The sequence below is a fragment of the Bombus huntii genome, chromosome 1, assembly GCF_024542735.1.
Source record: "Bombus huntii isolate Logan2020A chromosome 1, iyBomHunt1.1, whole genome shotgun sequence".
Taxonomy (NCBI): Eukaryota; Metazoa; Arthropoda; class Insecta; order Hymenoptera; family Apidae; genus Bombus; species Bombus huntii.
This window is the reverse complement of record NC_066238.1, coordinates 908,873-928,448: the sequence shown is the minus strand read 5'-3', so window position 1 is coordinate 928,448 and position 19,576 is coordinate 908,873. Positions and strand designations below refer to the sequence as shown.

The window sequence follows — 19,576 nt, the reverse complement described above, 5'->3', positions numbered from 1 at the left end:
CTGATCCAATTTGTTAGACGGCCAATTCTTCGCAAATGATATCCCTGTTTCTCGAACCGAAAACATCGAAGTAATAACGCGGCCTTCGATCGTTGATTTATTACGCGATCGATAGACAGCCAAAAATTAACTATATAAGACTGATTAGGAGGAAAATTACGTGTATCGACTTATTAGAGATTGATTATTATCGGAAGATCGATTAATGGGACGATAGATTATCGGATTATCGTGCTCAGCTTCGCTCCCAAGTCTCGCTTAACGCAGGTTCGATCATTGTAACGAGCGTCGATTATTATATTTTGTAACGATGAAACAAGCTTTTTACTCTTACGTGATAGATAAGATGGTGTAAAAGGACAAAATTGTTTATACGATTTAACGGAATAACACGGTAACTAGAAAATATGATATATCAACGTGTGCCAGAGTTAGCTCAGCTTTTGACGTCCGAGAATTAATGGAAAATTTGTAGATGATCTCGTGCAAGAAAAATTGGAAGACGAGAATAGCGAGATTGAAAGAAACTGTTACATTTTCATATAGAAGATCTTATTCTTTTTTAATATTAAAGTTCAAAATTAAAAAAGAAACTACAGAATTCAAAATATAATATTCTTACTCCTGCGTTATGCTAAAGATGAAAATAGAAAAATCATACTGATTTTCAGAGAAACGGTTGGATCGTAGTATGTATATAGTCGAAGCCCAAATTCTTCAAAGAGGGTTAAGGGATTTACGTGTTACAGGGAAGAAAATATTGGACGCCAGAGTGAGATATATTGTCGGACAAAGTGAAACTGTCTATTAAACCGGCTCGATACCGCGCTTTCACCTAGCTGTTGTATCTATAACAAGAAAATTATTTTACCCGATGCAAAATTAAGATCTATTTTGAAATTTTTGCGTCCAATTGATTCGAAAATTGAGATTATTCGTTGAAATTCTTGATAATCCCAAATTTGTAACCACTTTTGTAGATCAAGAAAGAAAAAATCAAAGGGAAGCCTGATAAATGAAAGAACAAGATTAAAAGGACTAAACCTGATAAGACAGAGTAATAAAAAAGACGAGATAAGATAAATGAATAAAAAACGAAAATATCAAACCAAAGCACGAAAAGGACATACGCATACCAAGAGAACATGCAAATGTTCCATAAATAAAATATATTCGTTTTCCTATAGATCGTTCTATGCATAGAAGCACAACAAAATACTGACCTTTCCTGAAATCTTGTTTTATACCATTCATACTCGTAATTCTCAATTTATCGATTACCCTAGCATTAAAACATCGACGAATCAGCGTTACACATTGAACATCGATCGATTCAATAGCTTCAAATGTTAAATGATTCGACGTCCTTCCGCTGGTCGTTCCATTGACGCTAATTGTAAGAGGATTTGGCCAAAGTTAACGGCCTGGTGATATTACACTGTCCACATCTGGTAGCCGTGCCAAGTTGATTAACGAGAAATAACGACGGTTCGTCGTACAACCTGTAAATTCTTGTTTACGGTAGGGACAAAGAACCGTGGGCAAATTTCCCGGAAATTAATTTCCCCGCAAAGAACAAATACGAATAATGACATCATCTCTCTAGAATCGTCCAGTTATGTGTTTCTTCGAGGAATTCTACGTAACAAATTGTAATAAGATTTCGCTGTAAAAAGTGATGCAATCGGTACGATTGTGACTGTAACGCGATATACGTACAGTGGCTTACGAAAGCATTCGAATATTTGTCACAGAAAATTTTCACCAGTATATCGTACATGTTATGTGAAACTCTGTGAAATTTCGTGAGCACTGTAACGAGATACGATTATCGTGATTGCGATAGTAGAATTATGTACGAGGTATATATAAATATGTAGTAATGGTAAAGGCCAATCTAGCAACGTATATAGAGATTACTGAACGTTTATTATAAACATGTACTTGGTGAAAAATTGCTATACAGCATGCACGATAGGCTTAAACTTGTAAAGCGTAGATATATACTTCCAGTATGTACCTTGTAACTTTTACAATTTTCAGATCCATTTTAAAGCTCGTTAACACGATCACGATAGTCGTGCCTAGTTACAGTGATAACATATAAGTAAATAGGTTGTATATAGTTATAGAAGAGCTAGTGTAAGAGATATATATATATGATGTAATGAAATTATATAAGAGATGTAAACCGAAAGTCGTCCGAAGCCGAAAGGTATGGACTAAGTATAAATAAATAAATAAAACATATAAGTAAATAGTTGCTAGGAATTTTCGATACATTGGTGAACTAATTCTAAGGAATTTCTTCTTGACACGCTTTTTATCGCAATTAGTAATTTGAAGACAGAGCGAAATAAAATGAATCGCACCGGTGAAAGGAGGAAATACGCAAACGAGCCACAAACGTGGAGAAATATTGCGGTTTTAATTAACGAATGTGAACTGAAAACGAGAAGCTGAAAAAAAGATAACGCTCTCAGTTAGCGTATTCGTTAGTTAATTTATAACGGAATAAAGTACTGGGCGTAAATGTGCGAAGGACGAGCTGTATAATTTCTGAATTTCCAATTTCGTTATTTCTACGGTTATTGATAGATTTTCATTTTTCCTCGTTCTACACATCTACCGTTCGTCTTTAAGCAAAGACCGAAAACTCTTTCGTTTAGCTTCTAGTAGGTTGATGGAAGAAAAATTCAATAAGTTCTTCTATGTATCGAAAATTGAAAAAGCCCATCGACATTGAAAATCATGGAACAAAGGTATCGAAAACAAAAGAATTTCAATCTCTCGTATATTATACTACCTCGGAGAATAAAAAATATATTCGAATCATAACGAGGAAGGCCCAGGATGAATTAACATTCTTTTTAGATTTACCGATTCACGTTATTAATCATTTAACAATGAGGAACCGAAGCAAATATTTAAACCATAATTATTCCTTTCAAAAAGTTGAAGATATACATATGTTTCTTGTACTTGATACAACAAGATCTTGAAAATAAAGCGATAATTATTATATAAATGATTCGTATTGAATTCACTTCATTACATTATCAAAGGACTAAAATAAAGTCATTAAGATTTAATAGATTGTTTAAGGTCCAAGCACTGGAACAAGTATTTTTACGCTGCATATAATTCGAAATAAAAATTATGATAAAGTTCACGCGTGTATTACATTATCGCGCTTATCAACGTTTTAATGCCTCTTTACGCGAGAAAGATCCACGAAGTGAGATTTTTCTGACGAAGCAAGTACTGCCAGAAGAAATATTAATTTTACAGCAGACTGTGCACTCGATAAACCTAGCAAACCGTGGCGATACTCTCGAATCTGATGCGGCGCACGCCTGCAAGGCAAATGTCCTTCCTTCGAACGATCGTTCCCCGGAAATCGTTTAACGAGAAATCGAGAAACGCGATTAGATTAAAGACAGCGGACTCGATTTCCCGCGAGCTACGCTAAACATCCAGTTCGCGATTATTTACTTTTGATCTGTATTTCCAAATGCCTGGAAACGGTGCTTTTCTTTTAGGTGACTTTCCTCGTTACAAACAACGACTTCTAATAACACGTTTCTGGAAATATCGAGAGCGTAACATGGGCTCAAGAGACTCGACTTTTTTTTGAGAGAAGGAAGAGATTATCATCGGAAATGAGAATTTTTCAAAGAATATAAGCTAAAGATTGGTCTCTTTTAATTTTCAATTTCGAATTTCCTGTGAGGAAAATAGACGGTGTAAGAACGTAAATTTCAAAGAGATTTAAATGATAGTGGCGTAGAAACTTCTCTATCGATCGTTTTACGTTCTAACTAGAAGAAGAAGAAGCTTTAATCGCAAACTTTTGATCAGTGCTTGCCAGTCAAGACTTTTTCAAATAGAACTTCCAACAAATTCACTCAAGTTGTAACTATCGATCCTATAAATTAATATAACAGCTTAACTTTAAAAGGACTTAAAGTTTAAACCATCGTTTAAATACTTAAATAAATACGAAATATTTAATTGTACAAGATTATTAGGTTCTAATCGATTTACTTTGACAGCAGCGTCTTTCAAAGCTAAATCTTCGCAATAAAAATGTAATATCCGAAAGATTTTCAACGAATGGCGATAATAATAATTGAAAGGCTAGGAAATGTGTAAAACAATCATTCTCAGCAGAAGTCGAAGATCGATCGTGTGAGAAGGAGAAAGGAGGCAGAAGGAGCAACAAATATTCGCGATCACGTGAATCGAATGTTTTCGCAGAGATCTCGGCGAACCGAAGGATAAAATAGCAGAGATGAATATTAGCCTGAAGAATGAATCCGACGTCTCGAAAAACATTGGACATAGGCCTTTCCTTCGCAACGTTATTAATTCATTTCGATAGCTTCAGGCGTCACGAAATATTTTCAGAGCTCGTCGTGGATATCCGAACGATTTACCGCGCAAAATTCGTCAGACAGATTGAAACTTCCAAATGAAATTTGCAGTCGAAACAATTCAAAAGGAAAACAATAGGAGAAACGAAAACAGACAGAATTGATGAAGATACATAAACATAATGGAAACGGAGGCTGAAATATCAATCACAAAGAAGGAAATATAATAGCAATATACATGAATTATACAAGAAATAAATTCTAATATCAGAGACGAACTTTGTCAAAAACTTAATGAGGGAGCTTGTATACGTGTCGTGCAAAAAATGCGATACTTAAAGAAAAGAAAATGTTTTATCTATATAAACTGATATGACGTTCCACACAGTTGTAATTTTTCCATTAGTTTTTAAGAAGTATTTAATCCAGAAAAATTAGTATACGGAGGCCTAGAACATAAGAGTCTACAACGTAATATTTTAGTCAGAGTTTAATTAACATTAAAATATGCTTCTAAAACGTTAAACCATGGTCTAGAAACATTAGAATATAGTGCGTGTCGGTCATTTTAGTACCACAGTTTGCAAACATTTTGTCAGAAGGCCTAACGTTGAGCGAAAGAAGCACGTTAGGTTTGAAATGTATGGAACGGTGTAACTTGAAAACCGCCTTTTCCCAAAATATGCTAAATGTGCTCTAAACTTATATTCGAGGTTTCCATTCAATTATCCCAAAAGATATTGATTAATAGGAATTTAAAAAAGATGCAAAATTGCACAGAATACGAAAAGATATATAAAATATCCAAAGCATGGTATTTTCTATGATACTTGATATGCAAAACAATTTTGTACTTCGGCTTTTTTTCTTAATTATATTTTCAAAAATGTGAATTTGCATAGAAACTCATAGTCTACCGATTACTTTAAAATCTGGTGTTGCCGTCTCGACAGCAACGATCCTATTTCGGCAGAGTATCCTAGCACTTTGCCTACAGTGGTAATGTCTGTCCGAAGCACCGTGTTCTACTGCCATCCAGTTCACGATTACGATAAAGTACGAATCAAAAAGTATATTCTATAAATTCTCTAAAGCGATCAGAACTAATAATGCAGCATTGCATTTATATAAAATATTTAACAAAAAATGAGTAAAGTCTTTCTTCCTTTCTCAATCTCAAACTTTCGTCATTGATTTTTTAATGACCGGTGGTGTTGACGCGCGCGTGCACACCCGTGAGTGCTTCTCTCTATCCAAGACTGCTATTTCCACATCTACAATTACAGGAATCCGAAAATCTAGTTGGGAATCGGGAGCAGGAACGGGGGATTAACGAGTAAACGACTTTCACGCGCGTTCGTTGGCTCTGAAAGCTCTCGCGTGGCGAGCAACCGGTTTCGAGGAAGCCGTACGACGTCACAACTATAGATACTCTATTTTCGCTTATCTCGCCTCTCTACTGCCTTCTTCTCTAAGCTCTCGTCCACTCTCCCTCTCTCTCTCTCTCTCCCTCTTTCTCTCGCCCCTCTTTCTCTGACTACCGCGAAAACGTGTATTTCTGGCACGAGTTCTTCACTCGACGAGCGCAGGCCACAACTCCGGACGACGAATTCGAGGCAGAAGCCCAGGCTCCAACTACGAGGTCTCCGATAAACCTGATAGAAATCGCTCGTAGATGATCCCCGGAGAACCAGAGAGGAAAATGATCCTGCCGTGCAATAGAAACAGTTGATAGCCGCGCGAGAAATGGTCCACGGGGGACGAAATCGGAAACGGTTTTTCCTCGTCAAAGAACTGGTCGCTGATATACGTTTATGCTCGTATCGTAGTACAAGCATCGAGTCACGTGTCTTTTTGAATTTATAATCGAGGCTACCGGCTGGAAAGATTTTGATGGTTTCGATTAGAATCTCGTGGATGAGGTTGTCACTCTCCGTAAGGAAGAAATTGGCAAAAGTAGAAATTCAGCCATTTTTGGTCTTACAGTTGAAACTATTGAGTGAAAGCTACCAGTTACCATTCGCTAATTTGGTTATTTCTCTTTTTAGAAAGAAAAGTTCTGAATTTCTGGATGACGAAGAAAAGTTTCTTTCGCGGATTAATTAATAGACAGAATTGAATTAAAAGGAAGTTATAGGTATCTTATGATCCATATATTTATAAAAGTTTTAGTTTTCCTCCCCATATTATTAATTGTAATTTGACTGATTTTCGTGTTTTGTGAAAGAGGAATTGGAATTATTATCCGGAGTAAATGTATAGCGAAAAAAATAGATGATAAATTATTATCGTCTCGTTCTAAGCTGACAATTGTTGACAAGGGGAATTAAACAGGTTTTCTGATCAAATTATAGAAAAGACTTACCCTTGCTGGTGAGACTGAAGCTTCTGAGCCTGTAACTGTCCTCGTCTTCACCTTCTTCCCTCTGAATCTGATTCGAGGGATCAGGAACGTCCAAAAATGCATTACTCTTTCTGTGATGACTATGATGCATACTTTGCCCTCTTCGACTTCCTCTTCTTCTGAGGCCAGGGCTGATATCATTGTCGGTCAGCCTGGGCTCGCTGCTGCAATGAGCAGATTTAACTGTGCCTTCGTGATGATGATGATGATGATGGTGTGCAGCTGAAACAAATTAAAACAACCGATATATGATTGACGGTTCACTCTCGAATCCACTCGAATTTTTTATCAACAGTTTATCATAAATCATGAAGATATATACATTTAACGTCGCATTCCTTTATTTCATTAAATATCCTACTTTTTTAGTTTGCTAAAAACGATTAATCGTGTAACTCTTCGTAACGACAGACTTAAAGTATTATTGAACTCTCTAAAAGCGACTTTTTACGGAATCGTGGTAATGCAATCGAAGCCAAAGGAGTTGTAAAGACGTCAGGTTACATTCCTAATATTCTTATCCATCTACGTATCTACCTTCCCTCTTAATGCCGTTTTTCGTTCCCTTTTTTCGCTAGGTCCTGAACTGAACAGACTTTACACTCGATGGCTTCCTACTATCTCATGCGTGGGCCCTTTGGAAATTGTCCCCTTTTTGCTGTTACTGCTGACCGCCTTTTAAAGCTTCTAAAGAAAGAAAAGCTCGAAGAAAAGCACCGCGAGCGACACGTGAAAATGTCGTTCAATAAAATGATTCGAAATACAATGTTGCCTAGGATTTTGATGCCACCGTAAATCATACTTGTTCCTTTTACAGTTTTTCTTCTTCTTCTTCTTTTTTATCTTTTTCCTCGCTCAGGCTAGCTGAATTGAAAAGAGACGATCGATGGAGATTCATAAATCGAGCTTTCGATCCAATATCCCTCGTCATGCGAAGATAAACAATATATATGACGTTCGCAAATACGCAGATTTTTCTTCTTATTTGGATACACATGAAGTACATTCTACACGCGACAAATATTCGTTATTCCGTATAGCATAATTGATAAAAATTAATAAAATTGCGCCTTAATTTTTATTTCGACGCGTCGTTAATTAGAAACTCGATACGAAACGTGCGCGTTAACAAGTTTTTCAAAGAAGATATATCTCGATAAGTAAATCACTGTATACGTGCTATACAGTGAGGAAAAAACTGCAAATAACCAATAAATTTGTCAAACCTTAAAGACAAAAATTAGTTCTGAGATATTCAGAAATTATTTGTGTCAAGAATAAATATGTTGAAACCGTTTTATCTTTTTTAAACGGAATTACATTCATCCGCTTAGTTCTCGTAAAAGGGTAATAAATCTCATAGGTTTAAAGCATAGTCTCGCTTCTTCATGCTAAGAGAAAGCTTTCGTTTTATCCAGGATTATCTTCTTGTTCGGGGAATATCGAAGCATATGGAGTTCCAGTAAAACCACGAGTACTAAACGACACAAAAGTGAAATCGATCCCGAACAGCCAGCTGAAAAATATTTCAATCCTAAAGGTTTCTAGGCTCTGCCTTTACACGATCAAGCCCGTCGCTTCTTTATTTCACGCTCGACGATTTTCATTGAGAATCCCTTGTGAAATAAGCTCGAAAACGAATCTACCCTTTCACGGTGTGGCGGATCTTCGTCGAGGTAATAAATATCGGAAGGACGAAGAAAAACAGAAAAAATCGTTTGCCTGGTTACTCAATTTTCGACTACTTTCTATATATTACCGTGGGGTAATTAGTGTCTTTACTGGCTTTTAAAATCATACAACGCGAGAAGAAGAAACTTCTACTCGTATTTTCCAAAAGAGATTTATCAAAATTCGCTGTCCTAGCTTTATCAAAATTCACTGTGACGGATTAGTTAGTTTACTTTCGTTATTTAATCGTAAATAGCGGTTGATAACTAATTTTATTATTACGTAATGTTCTTCTAATTTAATAACGATCTAATCCAACCCTTACTCATAGTTTTGCGGAAGATCTAGAAAAATAGAAATTATGGTATCACCATAAATTGAAAGAATTTTTTGCTTTATCTCCAGCGTAAAATACGAATTTTCTACGTTTACAGAAAATTGCTGCAAAATTTCGACACAACTCATTGCAAATTTGATAAATATCAATACCAAGGACCGTCTGCTTTGGCTGTACTGTTTCTCCTATCGGACAGTAGACACGATCTAAGGGCCGAAAGATCAATTTCAACGGCCCAATAAACCAAGTCGGACGTCGAGTCGCGTCGTGAAAGCGGCGTGTAAGAGACACGATTACATATTGCGTCGACGACACGCTTCACGCGTCGAGATCACGCTTCAGCTTCTATTCTGGCAGCGTTCGTTTGGGTAGTAGGTCACTGACAGACGAAACGGGCTTCCACGATGCCAGTGCACCTCACTCGAGGAACCGTCCGATCCATTTAACTCAAAAATACGATGCCGCGAAGGGTTTCGTGGGCTAAAACAAGCTTATTTAAAGACACTCGACATCCGTTTGCTCTGGCTAGCTCCGGTTAAATGTCCAACAACGGCGGATGGTTTCTTGCGGACGGTTAACCTGCGTGTTCTCGATCATTTCTGACCCAACTCTATTTCTCTGTGGTTAGAACATTTCTTAAGCTTTAGCAAACTAACGTGGGGTCGTCATTGATATGTATGATTTCTCGTTACAACTTGGTGTTAGAAATTTGGTGACGAAAGTCGTGATTAATGGTGGGATTAAATACGAAGAAGAAATTAAAATATCGCGGCAGAGTTAAAAGGAGCAACGTGACAAGGTTCGAAAGCGCAAAGAAAAACGTCAAATTTCGAAACTATAATTTACGATTTATAATTTATAATCGCATTTAGTGACAAAGGCGATAACTTTTGTATCGTGGTCTTGGCGGATTTCAATCGATCAGACAGCAAATTTTCAAAGTATTTAAAGGGTGTTGAAAAGTGCTGAGATATAAATTGGTGAATCGGAGTTAAAGAGTGCTCTGGAAGCAACAAGAAGGTATATATAACTACTAAATAAAATTCTTTCGATTTAACAAATATTTAACCATTTCTCACGGATAGAGTCTCAGATATCAACAATTCGTGGGAAAATATGAATTAATTGTTCTGTAAAAATTTCTCAATGCGGAAGCATCGATCGAAAATAGATACAATGTGATTGTTCAGCTTCTAGCGTTAACATTCAAGTGGCAATACTGCAATAATACATATACATGTAGAAATCGCGTAAATGTGGCACGTGACTATGACCACATATGTACATATATTCATTAAATGTGTAACAACTTAATTTAGACGATGACTACATCCGCCATTAGCACGTATAGTCGCCGTTAGTGACTTTTTAGTATCGATTACAAATCAAGTAAATTCCAACAGATCGTTATAAGAAAAACGATCGAAGTCGATCTTGGCAAAAGTTGAAGTTCTTCTATTCGCTTATTAGACATTTGCATATAACGAGTGTAATAACAGGAAATAACAATTTGTGGAAGAACTATTTTCAAAGAGTTGCTCTGGTAGAATATTCGAATTAAATCGAAATAAATTATTTTTATTAAATAAAAGACCAAAAAACAGCACCATTTGCTCGCTACATCGCAATCGTTCAATTTTTGTTTTAAATAATTGGGAAATACCTAGTTATCTATTACGATTGTATTAATTCTACAGTAATTGTTTTAATTCTACGTTGCTGCACGGTTTGTCGATATAATTATCTATGCTGCGATTATTAATAAGAGCATTTACTGAAAATAAATCAGCAAATGAAATCCAGAGAAAATTTAGATGCGCGTCCAATCATAGAATACTAAAGTATGATACATTTATACTATTGCATTCCTCTCTCACTTTTGTTTTAGCTATGTGTTTCTAAGAAACGGAACTCTTTCTTGTTTATACTTTCGTCTTGCACAATGAAATTAATATTCATTATTCATAATATTCATTAATTCATTAGTGGCAGCCTATTACCCAACAAGGTCCTGACATCATCTTTAGACACGTAAAGTTCAAGGCTTATTCAGCAAGTCTGAATTCGTTAAAAAATTGTTTCCAAGTCATTTAAACACTACTTCTACGTTCATAAGCGAGTTCGTAACATAGCGAGATTTACATTTTATGGAATAATTCCGTAACTGTATTCTGCAATACAATCAAACTCTATTTATCTGGATTCGTCGGGGACGATCAGTTCGTACGATGGGAATATACATATTTTGCTCGTTCCAATAATAAAAGTTTGCATTAAGATAAGTAGATTCAATTGTACGAAGTTCGTTTAATTTAGGTCACAAAAATCAAAAAATATGTAATAATTTCAAATTTATTCTCGCGAGCAGAAAGAAACGCTTAAGAAAAATACCAGAAAGAAAGTTTTCTCTGGTATTTCTAGCATCGATGAAACCGTAACTATGATTTTCTTCCAATAAACAGAATTCAAATAAACGTACCATTCCGAAATTAAAGAAAACCGAAGTTTTACCATTTCTTTTTTTTCTTGTGCAATCTTTGTTTTTGTTCGTTCAACCTACAATATCTAGCCATTGTTTCACAGCTTTGTAATATAACTTTGCTTCAAAAATAAGAAGACACGAGAAACTTGAAATATCTCAACGTACGAGTGTCTTGAAAAATGAGGAAATGCTGAATAAGAAATTTTATTTAAAAAGGGTAGTGCTACGAATCGAATTCAGTAAAAAAAACCTAAAAATTTATTACAATTTATTACGATTATAGAACCAACTGCGTAAGATTAAAAATTTACCAAGGACATTTTCATCCCTTCGTGACATCGACATAATAATTCCTGATAATATCAGCATCAGCGGAAGTGAAAAGGAAACAAGGATGTGACATGGATTATGCGTTGGCATTTTAAGCTATCAGCTTCGAAAGTTACAAAATATCCTACGTCACGAGGCTTTTCTCTATACGCTGCTTCAGGACGTTAAACGAACAACGGTGACGTCAAAGCGACGTCACTTCACCCTTCAAAGAGTTAATTTAGAAGTGAATGGGTTACATTGGGTTCCGAAGCATCGGACCGCGGAATACGATGTTATCCGCGTGTTCTTTCACGTTCCATCGACAGATGATATCACCCATGCTCGATGGGAACTGATCACGCGAAAATTCTAGCGCGTTCAGAGACCTCTTAATGGAAATTAATTATCAAAGGACGCTGATCTAAACGTACGAAGGCGTCGTTATTCTTGAACGTCGCGTCGGCAAACGGAGTCAATGTGTTAACGCGTGTGTACATAAAGGTGAGTGGAATAACTCGTTATTACTTAAACTACTAAAGACTAACGTCACGTTAATGCAACATTACGTTTCTTAATCGATTTATATCGTTAAATTCTACTTCTTAACATCGTAGTTACGATAGAGAAGTCCAACTATTTGTTTAACGTTTCTTTCTTACTACTGCTTCTTTCACTTAGATTCTACGATGTTTACGAAATTCCTAAAAATTGAAACGAGTCACTCTGATTTATCGCAATATATTTTATACGTTGTATATCGAAATTATGCAAAATATTTTTGCACCTCTAGTTTCCGAGTATCGTAGCAAACGGGATAAAACGGACGATATTTCAGCGGAGACTAACCGAATTAAAGGAATAAATTAATTTTGCAATTCGAGAAGAGAATGGAACCGCCGTGTGCAATGCACTGATTAAAATTGAACTAGTTGTTGAACACGTTAATACTTGATGTTTCGCAAACGCAAACAAAAGTGGCTACGGCAAACGTCGAGCAATTCAACAATGAGATGGTAGGAAACGTCCCGAGTCAGCTCTACGTATTATTATTTAATGTTATGTAATTATTGTTACTCGTTTGTCTAATTCAAATAGATTTTTATATTGAATGCCAAACGTCGATTATTAAAAAGTAAAATTGTGATCCCTATGCTTAAAAAATAATTATGAAAATCGAAGTTAAACAAATTAACGAAATGAGCAATTAACGTTAAATCTTGACATTACAAAATTAATAAAGATCTATACCACTATCGTCTAATAGATTCGAACGATCTTAAATGCATCTCTCTTTCAAAAAATTTAATCAATTTTTCGTTCCATTTATATATTACCTAAAGCTGGGTTTGCATTCCAGTCCAGCGATCCAATCCGGCACTGGATCGTAACTGGAATAATTTAAATAGCGTTTTCATTTGAATATAGTACAGACGTTCCAGTATGTAATCCATTCAAACGACTGGATCGAAAGTCTACTTTTTCCAAACCAGTGTTTACCGCTACCATCGAGAATACAACATTCCAACGTTACTAGAATCGTCCAGACGGCTCATTAAGGTAAGTTTCATGCATTGTTTTTGCCATCTTTCTCTTAACCCAGCGACTGGACTAACGCGGCTTAACACTCTATTTGCATATGTATACATAAAAAACATAAAAAACATAAAAAACATAAAAAACGTTTAATTACTCTCGTTTTATAAACATTCTTTTATCCCATCGCTGTACATCTACCGTCTCTACGTAGATTCTTCGATCGATCCATTTGATAATATCGCATCAAAATACTTTGCAATGTCAAAGAAACACCGACAAGCTACATCATCGACGAAGAATTACCTTGAGCGGCGGCTCGACGACGAATGCTCTTATTCGCGCTAGAGACGCGAGCACTCTGAGACCTCGTCGCGGGTCTACGTCTTCTCGTTGGTGTACTGCTGTCAGGAGTTCCGCTTCCACTATCCTTCTCTCTGTCGATTTTATCCCTCTCTCTGGCACCCGAGGGAGGCATCGCCTCCAACATTTGTTCCATGCTGGAGAAACCAGGTGCACAGATCGAGGCCGATCTGGTCTTCCGGCGTAGCGAAATCTCCGACATCTTTGCTTCTCTTCGTTCGCCGATCCTTCTACTGCTACACTATTCTCCGGCAATTTCCGATTTTTCAATAGAAAAAGAAGACAACCGTATTCCCGAGGTACGATTACGAGTAAACTTCCTCGAATTTCTGTTATTTTGCGCGTGTGCTCACCGTAAAACAACGATATACCCAAGAGTCTATTTTCTCTCTTTGAAAACACGTTTCTGACTGGAGCTTCGAGCTTTCTGTTCTTATCAATTCCCAGGGTTCGTTATCTCTAGCGAGATTTTTTCTCTGCAACGCGTTGCACTCGACTCCCTTTGCACTTTTGCCCTTTGAAACGATCAAGATTCTCGGAAAACACGTCCGGGACGAAGTTTCCAGGTCCCGGAAGAGCGCTACTTCACGAAAACCACCGGCTGACTTCGAACGAGACGAGTTTGATTATTCTCAAAATAGGTGCTCTCCCCGTTGAAGGGTGGTCTGTTCGTCGAGTGTTTTACGCTTGTCGCGACCTTTCGCCAGGTACGTTTCCGCGAGCACAGATTCAACGTTCGATTAAAAGTTTCACAGAGACGAGACGGAGTCTTAGCTGTCACGCTGGCAAGTCCATGAGAACACGGCTGGCTGGGCCTCCGGCGACTTTCGGAAACTCGCTCACCGACGAAACTTGCGAATTCTGAAGCAACATGTGGTAACACAGTCGTTAATTGTGGACGATACGCTCGCGACGTTCTTGCTTGGGTTTCCGCGGTTTTCGTCTACAGAAATCTCGATGCGATCGCAACTCGTCGTGTTTAGGTTTCCTTTTGCAATAGTAACTTCGTTTCGCTGATTTTTGACACATTGTAACGTTATAATTTGACGTTTCTTTAATTTTTGTAATCTTTAGAGTATACTTTTCTTTGAGAATCGTAATTTCTTGTAACTTTTTCTTTCTGTCTTTTTCGCTGATCAGAAATTTGGATTTATGGCGTCAGAGAACCTTGATATTCGTCTTAAAAGGCTTTAAATTTTCTTTCAAATTGTAATTTGTAACCCTAGTTGAAATGTGTTATAAAGTGTACTATAATTGAGAGAATTCCAATATTATGTAAGTTTCCTCTGTAAAAAGTAATACTCCGGTTTTTATACATGGAAAATACGAAGCAGGTCCTTTTCACCAGACTGGTTGTCACAATTTTTAGATACCTTCGATGGCTCGTTGAAAAAATTTGGTTTGTTGGGATGCGTACAACTGTTTCGACAACTTCAGAGAGACATATTTTTCTACTGTAAACAAATTGGAACGGTTTTGCTCGTTTCAAATCGAACTACGTACTATTTCAACACTGAGTTTCGCGCAAAACCGAATCGAAAATAATAGTGAAAATTCTGCTTCGAAACTTCTGCTTTGAAACTAATAAATTGTATTTTTAAATTACAATCACGATCACATTAAAAGGATCTCTACTTCCCATAACATGAAAGTAATCTGGAACTTTTCAAAAGACAGTTTACTCTTTAACAGGGTTGGCATTTAAAATTACACCAACCACCATAACGAGCAGTCTGTGCGATTGAATATCAAACGTTAAAAACGTAATGAAACAATATTTTGCAAAATTCCCGTGCAAAGTACCAATTTTCGAGTTGTAAATAAATTTATTCTTCGATCAAAGTGGCATGGCAGTTGCCCGATTCAGTGGTTCTCGACAATTAACATTGTAATTACCTGCTCTAATTACGAGGCTTCGAAGTTACTTTGCTATTAGAAATTTGTTTGTCCCGGTATACCAGTACGGTGGTTACTTTATTTACATAAGAATGAGCCACCGGCGACAGAACGTTCTATTTCCTTCTGTGATTAACTGCAACACATCGTTACAAGCTCCGATACAATCACCGTTTTTTTACCAAAACAGAAAAAAAAAGATTCGCGTCAGACAGAAAACATATATTTCCCTTGCCATTTACCTTATACTCGTAGAACTCTTCTACAAGTCAAAGAGATTTTCTAGTGTTTTCGACACGCGAATACCATTCAAATAAGCATACCGTCGGAGTCTTCAAAGATCCCAGGAAATCTGTTCGTAACAGATAATATACAGAGTGTTCTAGATTTTAACGTCGAAGCTTCGTCGATATATTCTATGGGTTTAAATAAAAGAAAAATATTACATAAGCGTAGGTCGTTCGAGACCTTAATAAAAAAGTTACGACAAAAAAACGAAATACGAAACGGACAGCAAAGAACTCACGATTATTGCGATTCCCGCTGCAGAGATCGTAAACGAAGCGCGTATTTCAACTCCCTAGATTCGTAAATAATCGCTGTATTTCGATACGAAGCCGAACAACTTGCTAATAGTACTGGCAGATATTCGCTTCAAAATCATTGACGATCTCGAATAGTAAACACAGCTCGCATAAATAGACTAAACGTAAATATTTCCGGTCTACTTCTACATTGTGTCGCGGTAACCGCTAGTTCTTTGTTGTTCCCTTCGTATTTCGTTTTCTAGTCATAACTCTTTTATTAGGTCTTGAACGACTTGGATTTCTTTAACATTTTTTTCTTCTTTGGACCCATTGGATGTACCGAGAAAGCTTCGCCGTTAAAATCTGTAACACCTTGTATGCAAGATAAGATAAGATATAGGTACGAGGAAATATTTTAAAGGGGAATTCATCTCCGTCGAGCTACTCGAAGAAATATAAAACACGTACACGCTGGATTATCCGGTGATTCGATATTCGAGTATATCCGTGATATTTTCCCATTTACGTAATGTAAAATTGGAACGACAAACATTGATGGGAAGTTAAATGAGAAAGGAGAAAATGTAAAATTCCATTACACGGAAGGAAACGAATAGAAATTCGCCCGAATTTCGAAGAAGACGAACGAAACAAAAGAATTAGAAATTGCGATAAATTATGTCGTTATTTGACGAACGATAGATCCGGAAACGAACGAAGAGTATACGTAGAGGATAGAGACGAAATTGTAGTTGTCTATATTTAGCGGGAGAATTAAAGGGGCTATTAACGTTATAGCCAGTCCATCAACAGTTTCACCAATAGTCTATAAGACTTTTATTAGAGAAAACTATCTATCGATCATCCTCCTTTTCTCCCTCTCGCAGTTTCTCTCTTTCTTTCTCACCGCAGAGGAACGACACGTTTATTGCGCTTGAAGTGCAACGTTAAGTGGAAGAGATCAGCCTTTGTGCGTTCTCCGCTATGTTTACGAGCTTCGAGGCGCATGATAAATTTTATGAATTGCAAGCTTGACACTACAGGTACTCGAACGAGCTCCGCCATTTATAAAATTAAAGTATCTTTCGAAATTACGGTAGCTCGCGAAAGTACTCGAACACTTGTGGAAACCTTTTGCGAATAGACTATCTGTGTTGTTTGGAATATTTTGAAATTTCATTGGCACTACGAGAACCGACCATCGTGATCGTATATCGATAAAGTTTAAAACAAATCTGAAAATATGTATACGGACGATACACACGACTCGTACGAGATATTTAGCGCAAACATATGTTTCGTAGCTATCGCGATTAATTATTTTTCTCAACGGTGTATTTAATTTTTATTAAAATATATGTTTGCAGTATATGTCTCGTAATTTCTACGTACGTTTTTAGATTGATTTCAAATTTGATAAAAATAATCCTGACAGTCGTGTCTCGCTACAGTGCTGATGAAATTTGTAAACGTTTCGTATAATACGTTTCATATAACACGTATTTCACATACGATACAGATGCATTTTCAGCTTGGTTTCAAATTTTATCAATATGGCCATATCGGATCGTATCAAAACTAATAAAAATATTCTACGTAACGCGAACAATACACGTATCAAAATTTTCTATGGTAAGTGTCCAAATACTTTCGTCAGCCCCGATCTATCACGAGTAGAAAAGTTGTTTCAATGGTCGTGTAAATTTGAAAAATTCACGACGCTTACGACTATTTTATACGTTTCTCGTTCGAATCTGCAAATAATATCGTATGACAGCGTTTATGACATTTTAATGCGTCAGAATTGGAAATTCGATCGATCTCTCCAGATTCCTTCGAAGAAACAAAAACTAGAGTCAGACAACGAGTCTTCGGTATCCTCTTCGCTATATATTCGACCTTGTTAAGGGATAAACTCACGTAATTCATTATCCCGTATATCAAATGTCTGGCAACCTCATTAAACACCGTATCCACGCCCGACGATCGTGCGCGAAACAGGTGCACGATTGAAATTCCATCTTCCCTTGGGAATTGTAACGATGCAAATTGAATATTACATAGTCGGATCGTTTTCGACGTCGTAAATGTTACTGCCTTAAATAGTCGATTGGGATACAAATCGACCCGACCTTCTGCATATCGTTAGAAAAGTACGATCGCGTTTCTTTCCCAAATATTGAAATTGAAAAATAATAAATTAAAAGTAATAAATTAAAAATTGAATCGAATTTGAATTTGAATCGAAATGAATTTAGGGCAAATACGTTCATAAAGAAATGAAAAGCTCTTCCCATTGTATCATCTATTATCTAGCTCTGTTTTCACATACTTGTGTGAAAGTTTATCGATACAGCAATTATTTTTTAATCTTTCAATTACGATTTTTTAAGTAAAATATGCTCCATGGCAGGAAACATTCTACTCGTCCTTGGTAACGTATCGGAGCAACGATCGAAACACGTAAACTCTGCTCATTTCGTACGAGCTTCCAACGTCAAAACCATACCTCGGAAACTCCATTATCTAAGCAACAGCTATCAACCGAAATTTCAACAAAATAATTAAATTTTAAATAAAATTATCAAAAAACGAACAAGAGAAAGAGAAACAGACGTCGAAGCCCCGTTACTTTCCAGCATGGGATATAATATTCTGTTTTCAAATATAAAAGAGGCAGAGGAACGAATAAAAAGAAGATGAAAGAACCTTTGCTCTTTTTTCAACAAAGTCCGATCGATCGAGGTCTCTTCGACGATTAACACGATCGTTTATGAAATCTGTATGATTACCACAGTCCTAAAAAAAACACTGGCTCGCGTTTACCACTTCCGGTGGCCGGTGATCGCATCGAATGATCTACTCGTCATTTTCCAAGCTTGCCGTTCGTCGTCACATGTCTCGATCGCGTGTGCGCCGAGGACCAAGTAACCGACCGACACCAGAAGAAATGGAAGAACAGAACGAACGAAAGTATACGCGAGGAGATACGACACGCAGATGCACGTTCGACGATACGCGGCACACTGAGCTTCCTCTGAGCAGCGACGTCGCGACGCCAGGCGTCGTGGCAGCTCGGAATGTCTCGCGGCGACGCTCGGCGAACCTCGTGTCGACGGCTGGCCAACGTCCAAATTCTCCGATTTAGAGAATCGCCTCTCTCACCCTCTCCCTCTCTTTTTCTCTCTTTTTCTCTCTTTTTCTCTCTTTTTGGCGGGTTGAAAATCACAGCGATGTAAGTCAAGATTTTGAGAATTTTGCTTCGAACCAGATGTCGCAATCCTTCAAAGTGTCATCCTACTAGTTTGAACAATCAATTACGTTATAATTTCACTTCCCGCTATGAAACGCTTTCGCGGTTTCAAAAGATAAAATTAACTTTCTGTAACAATAAACATGGAGCCCATTTTAGGGAAAATGACGACAGATCGATTTACACCACTATGATTTTCCATCCTTGACGTATTATTTTGTATCGAATATATTGTACTTTGTTGAAATTTAATCCACCGCAGATAAAACAAGTTGTCTTCGCCCCGAACGAAATTTCACTCGTGAACTTCTTCGAAGCAAATTTTTATGCTTCCTGGAAAACCTTTTAAACATCCGACTTAAAAGCTGCTAATATAGTACCGTAGATACTTCAAGAGGTAGCTGAAAAATTATTTACGTTCT

The 19,576-nt window shown here is 36.9% G+C and overlaps 1 protein-coding gene across 3 annotated transcripts in view; it reads right to left on the bottom strand.

Moving 5' to 3' along the window:
• LOC126865048 (GTP-binding protein RAD) overlaps positions 1-18,945 on the bottom strand; it is a 126,951-nt gene extending 108,006 nt beyond the window's left edge. Inside the window, exons 1-3 of one of the 3 annotated variants that reach the window (XM_050617324.1) lie at positions 18,694-18,945; positions 13,422-14,339; positions 6,742-7,002 (exon numbers count right to left, since the gene is read on the bottom strand). In XM_050617324.1, the coding sequence (XP_050473281.1) occupies positions 6,742-7,002; positions 13,422-13,680 (520 nt within the window). In that variant the 5' untranslated portion in view covers positions 13,681-14,339; positions 18,694-18,945. Of the gene's footprint in view, positions 1-6,741; positions 7,003-13,421; positions 14,340-18,610 lie in introns of all 3 variants that reach the window. The other 2 variants (XM_050617243.1, XM_050617152.1) reach the window with 2 other exon arrangements.
• Between the last annotated feature and the right edge of the window lie 631 nt (positions 18,946-19,576).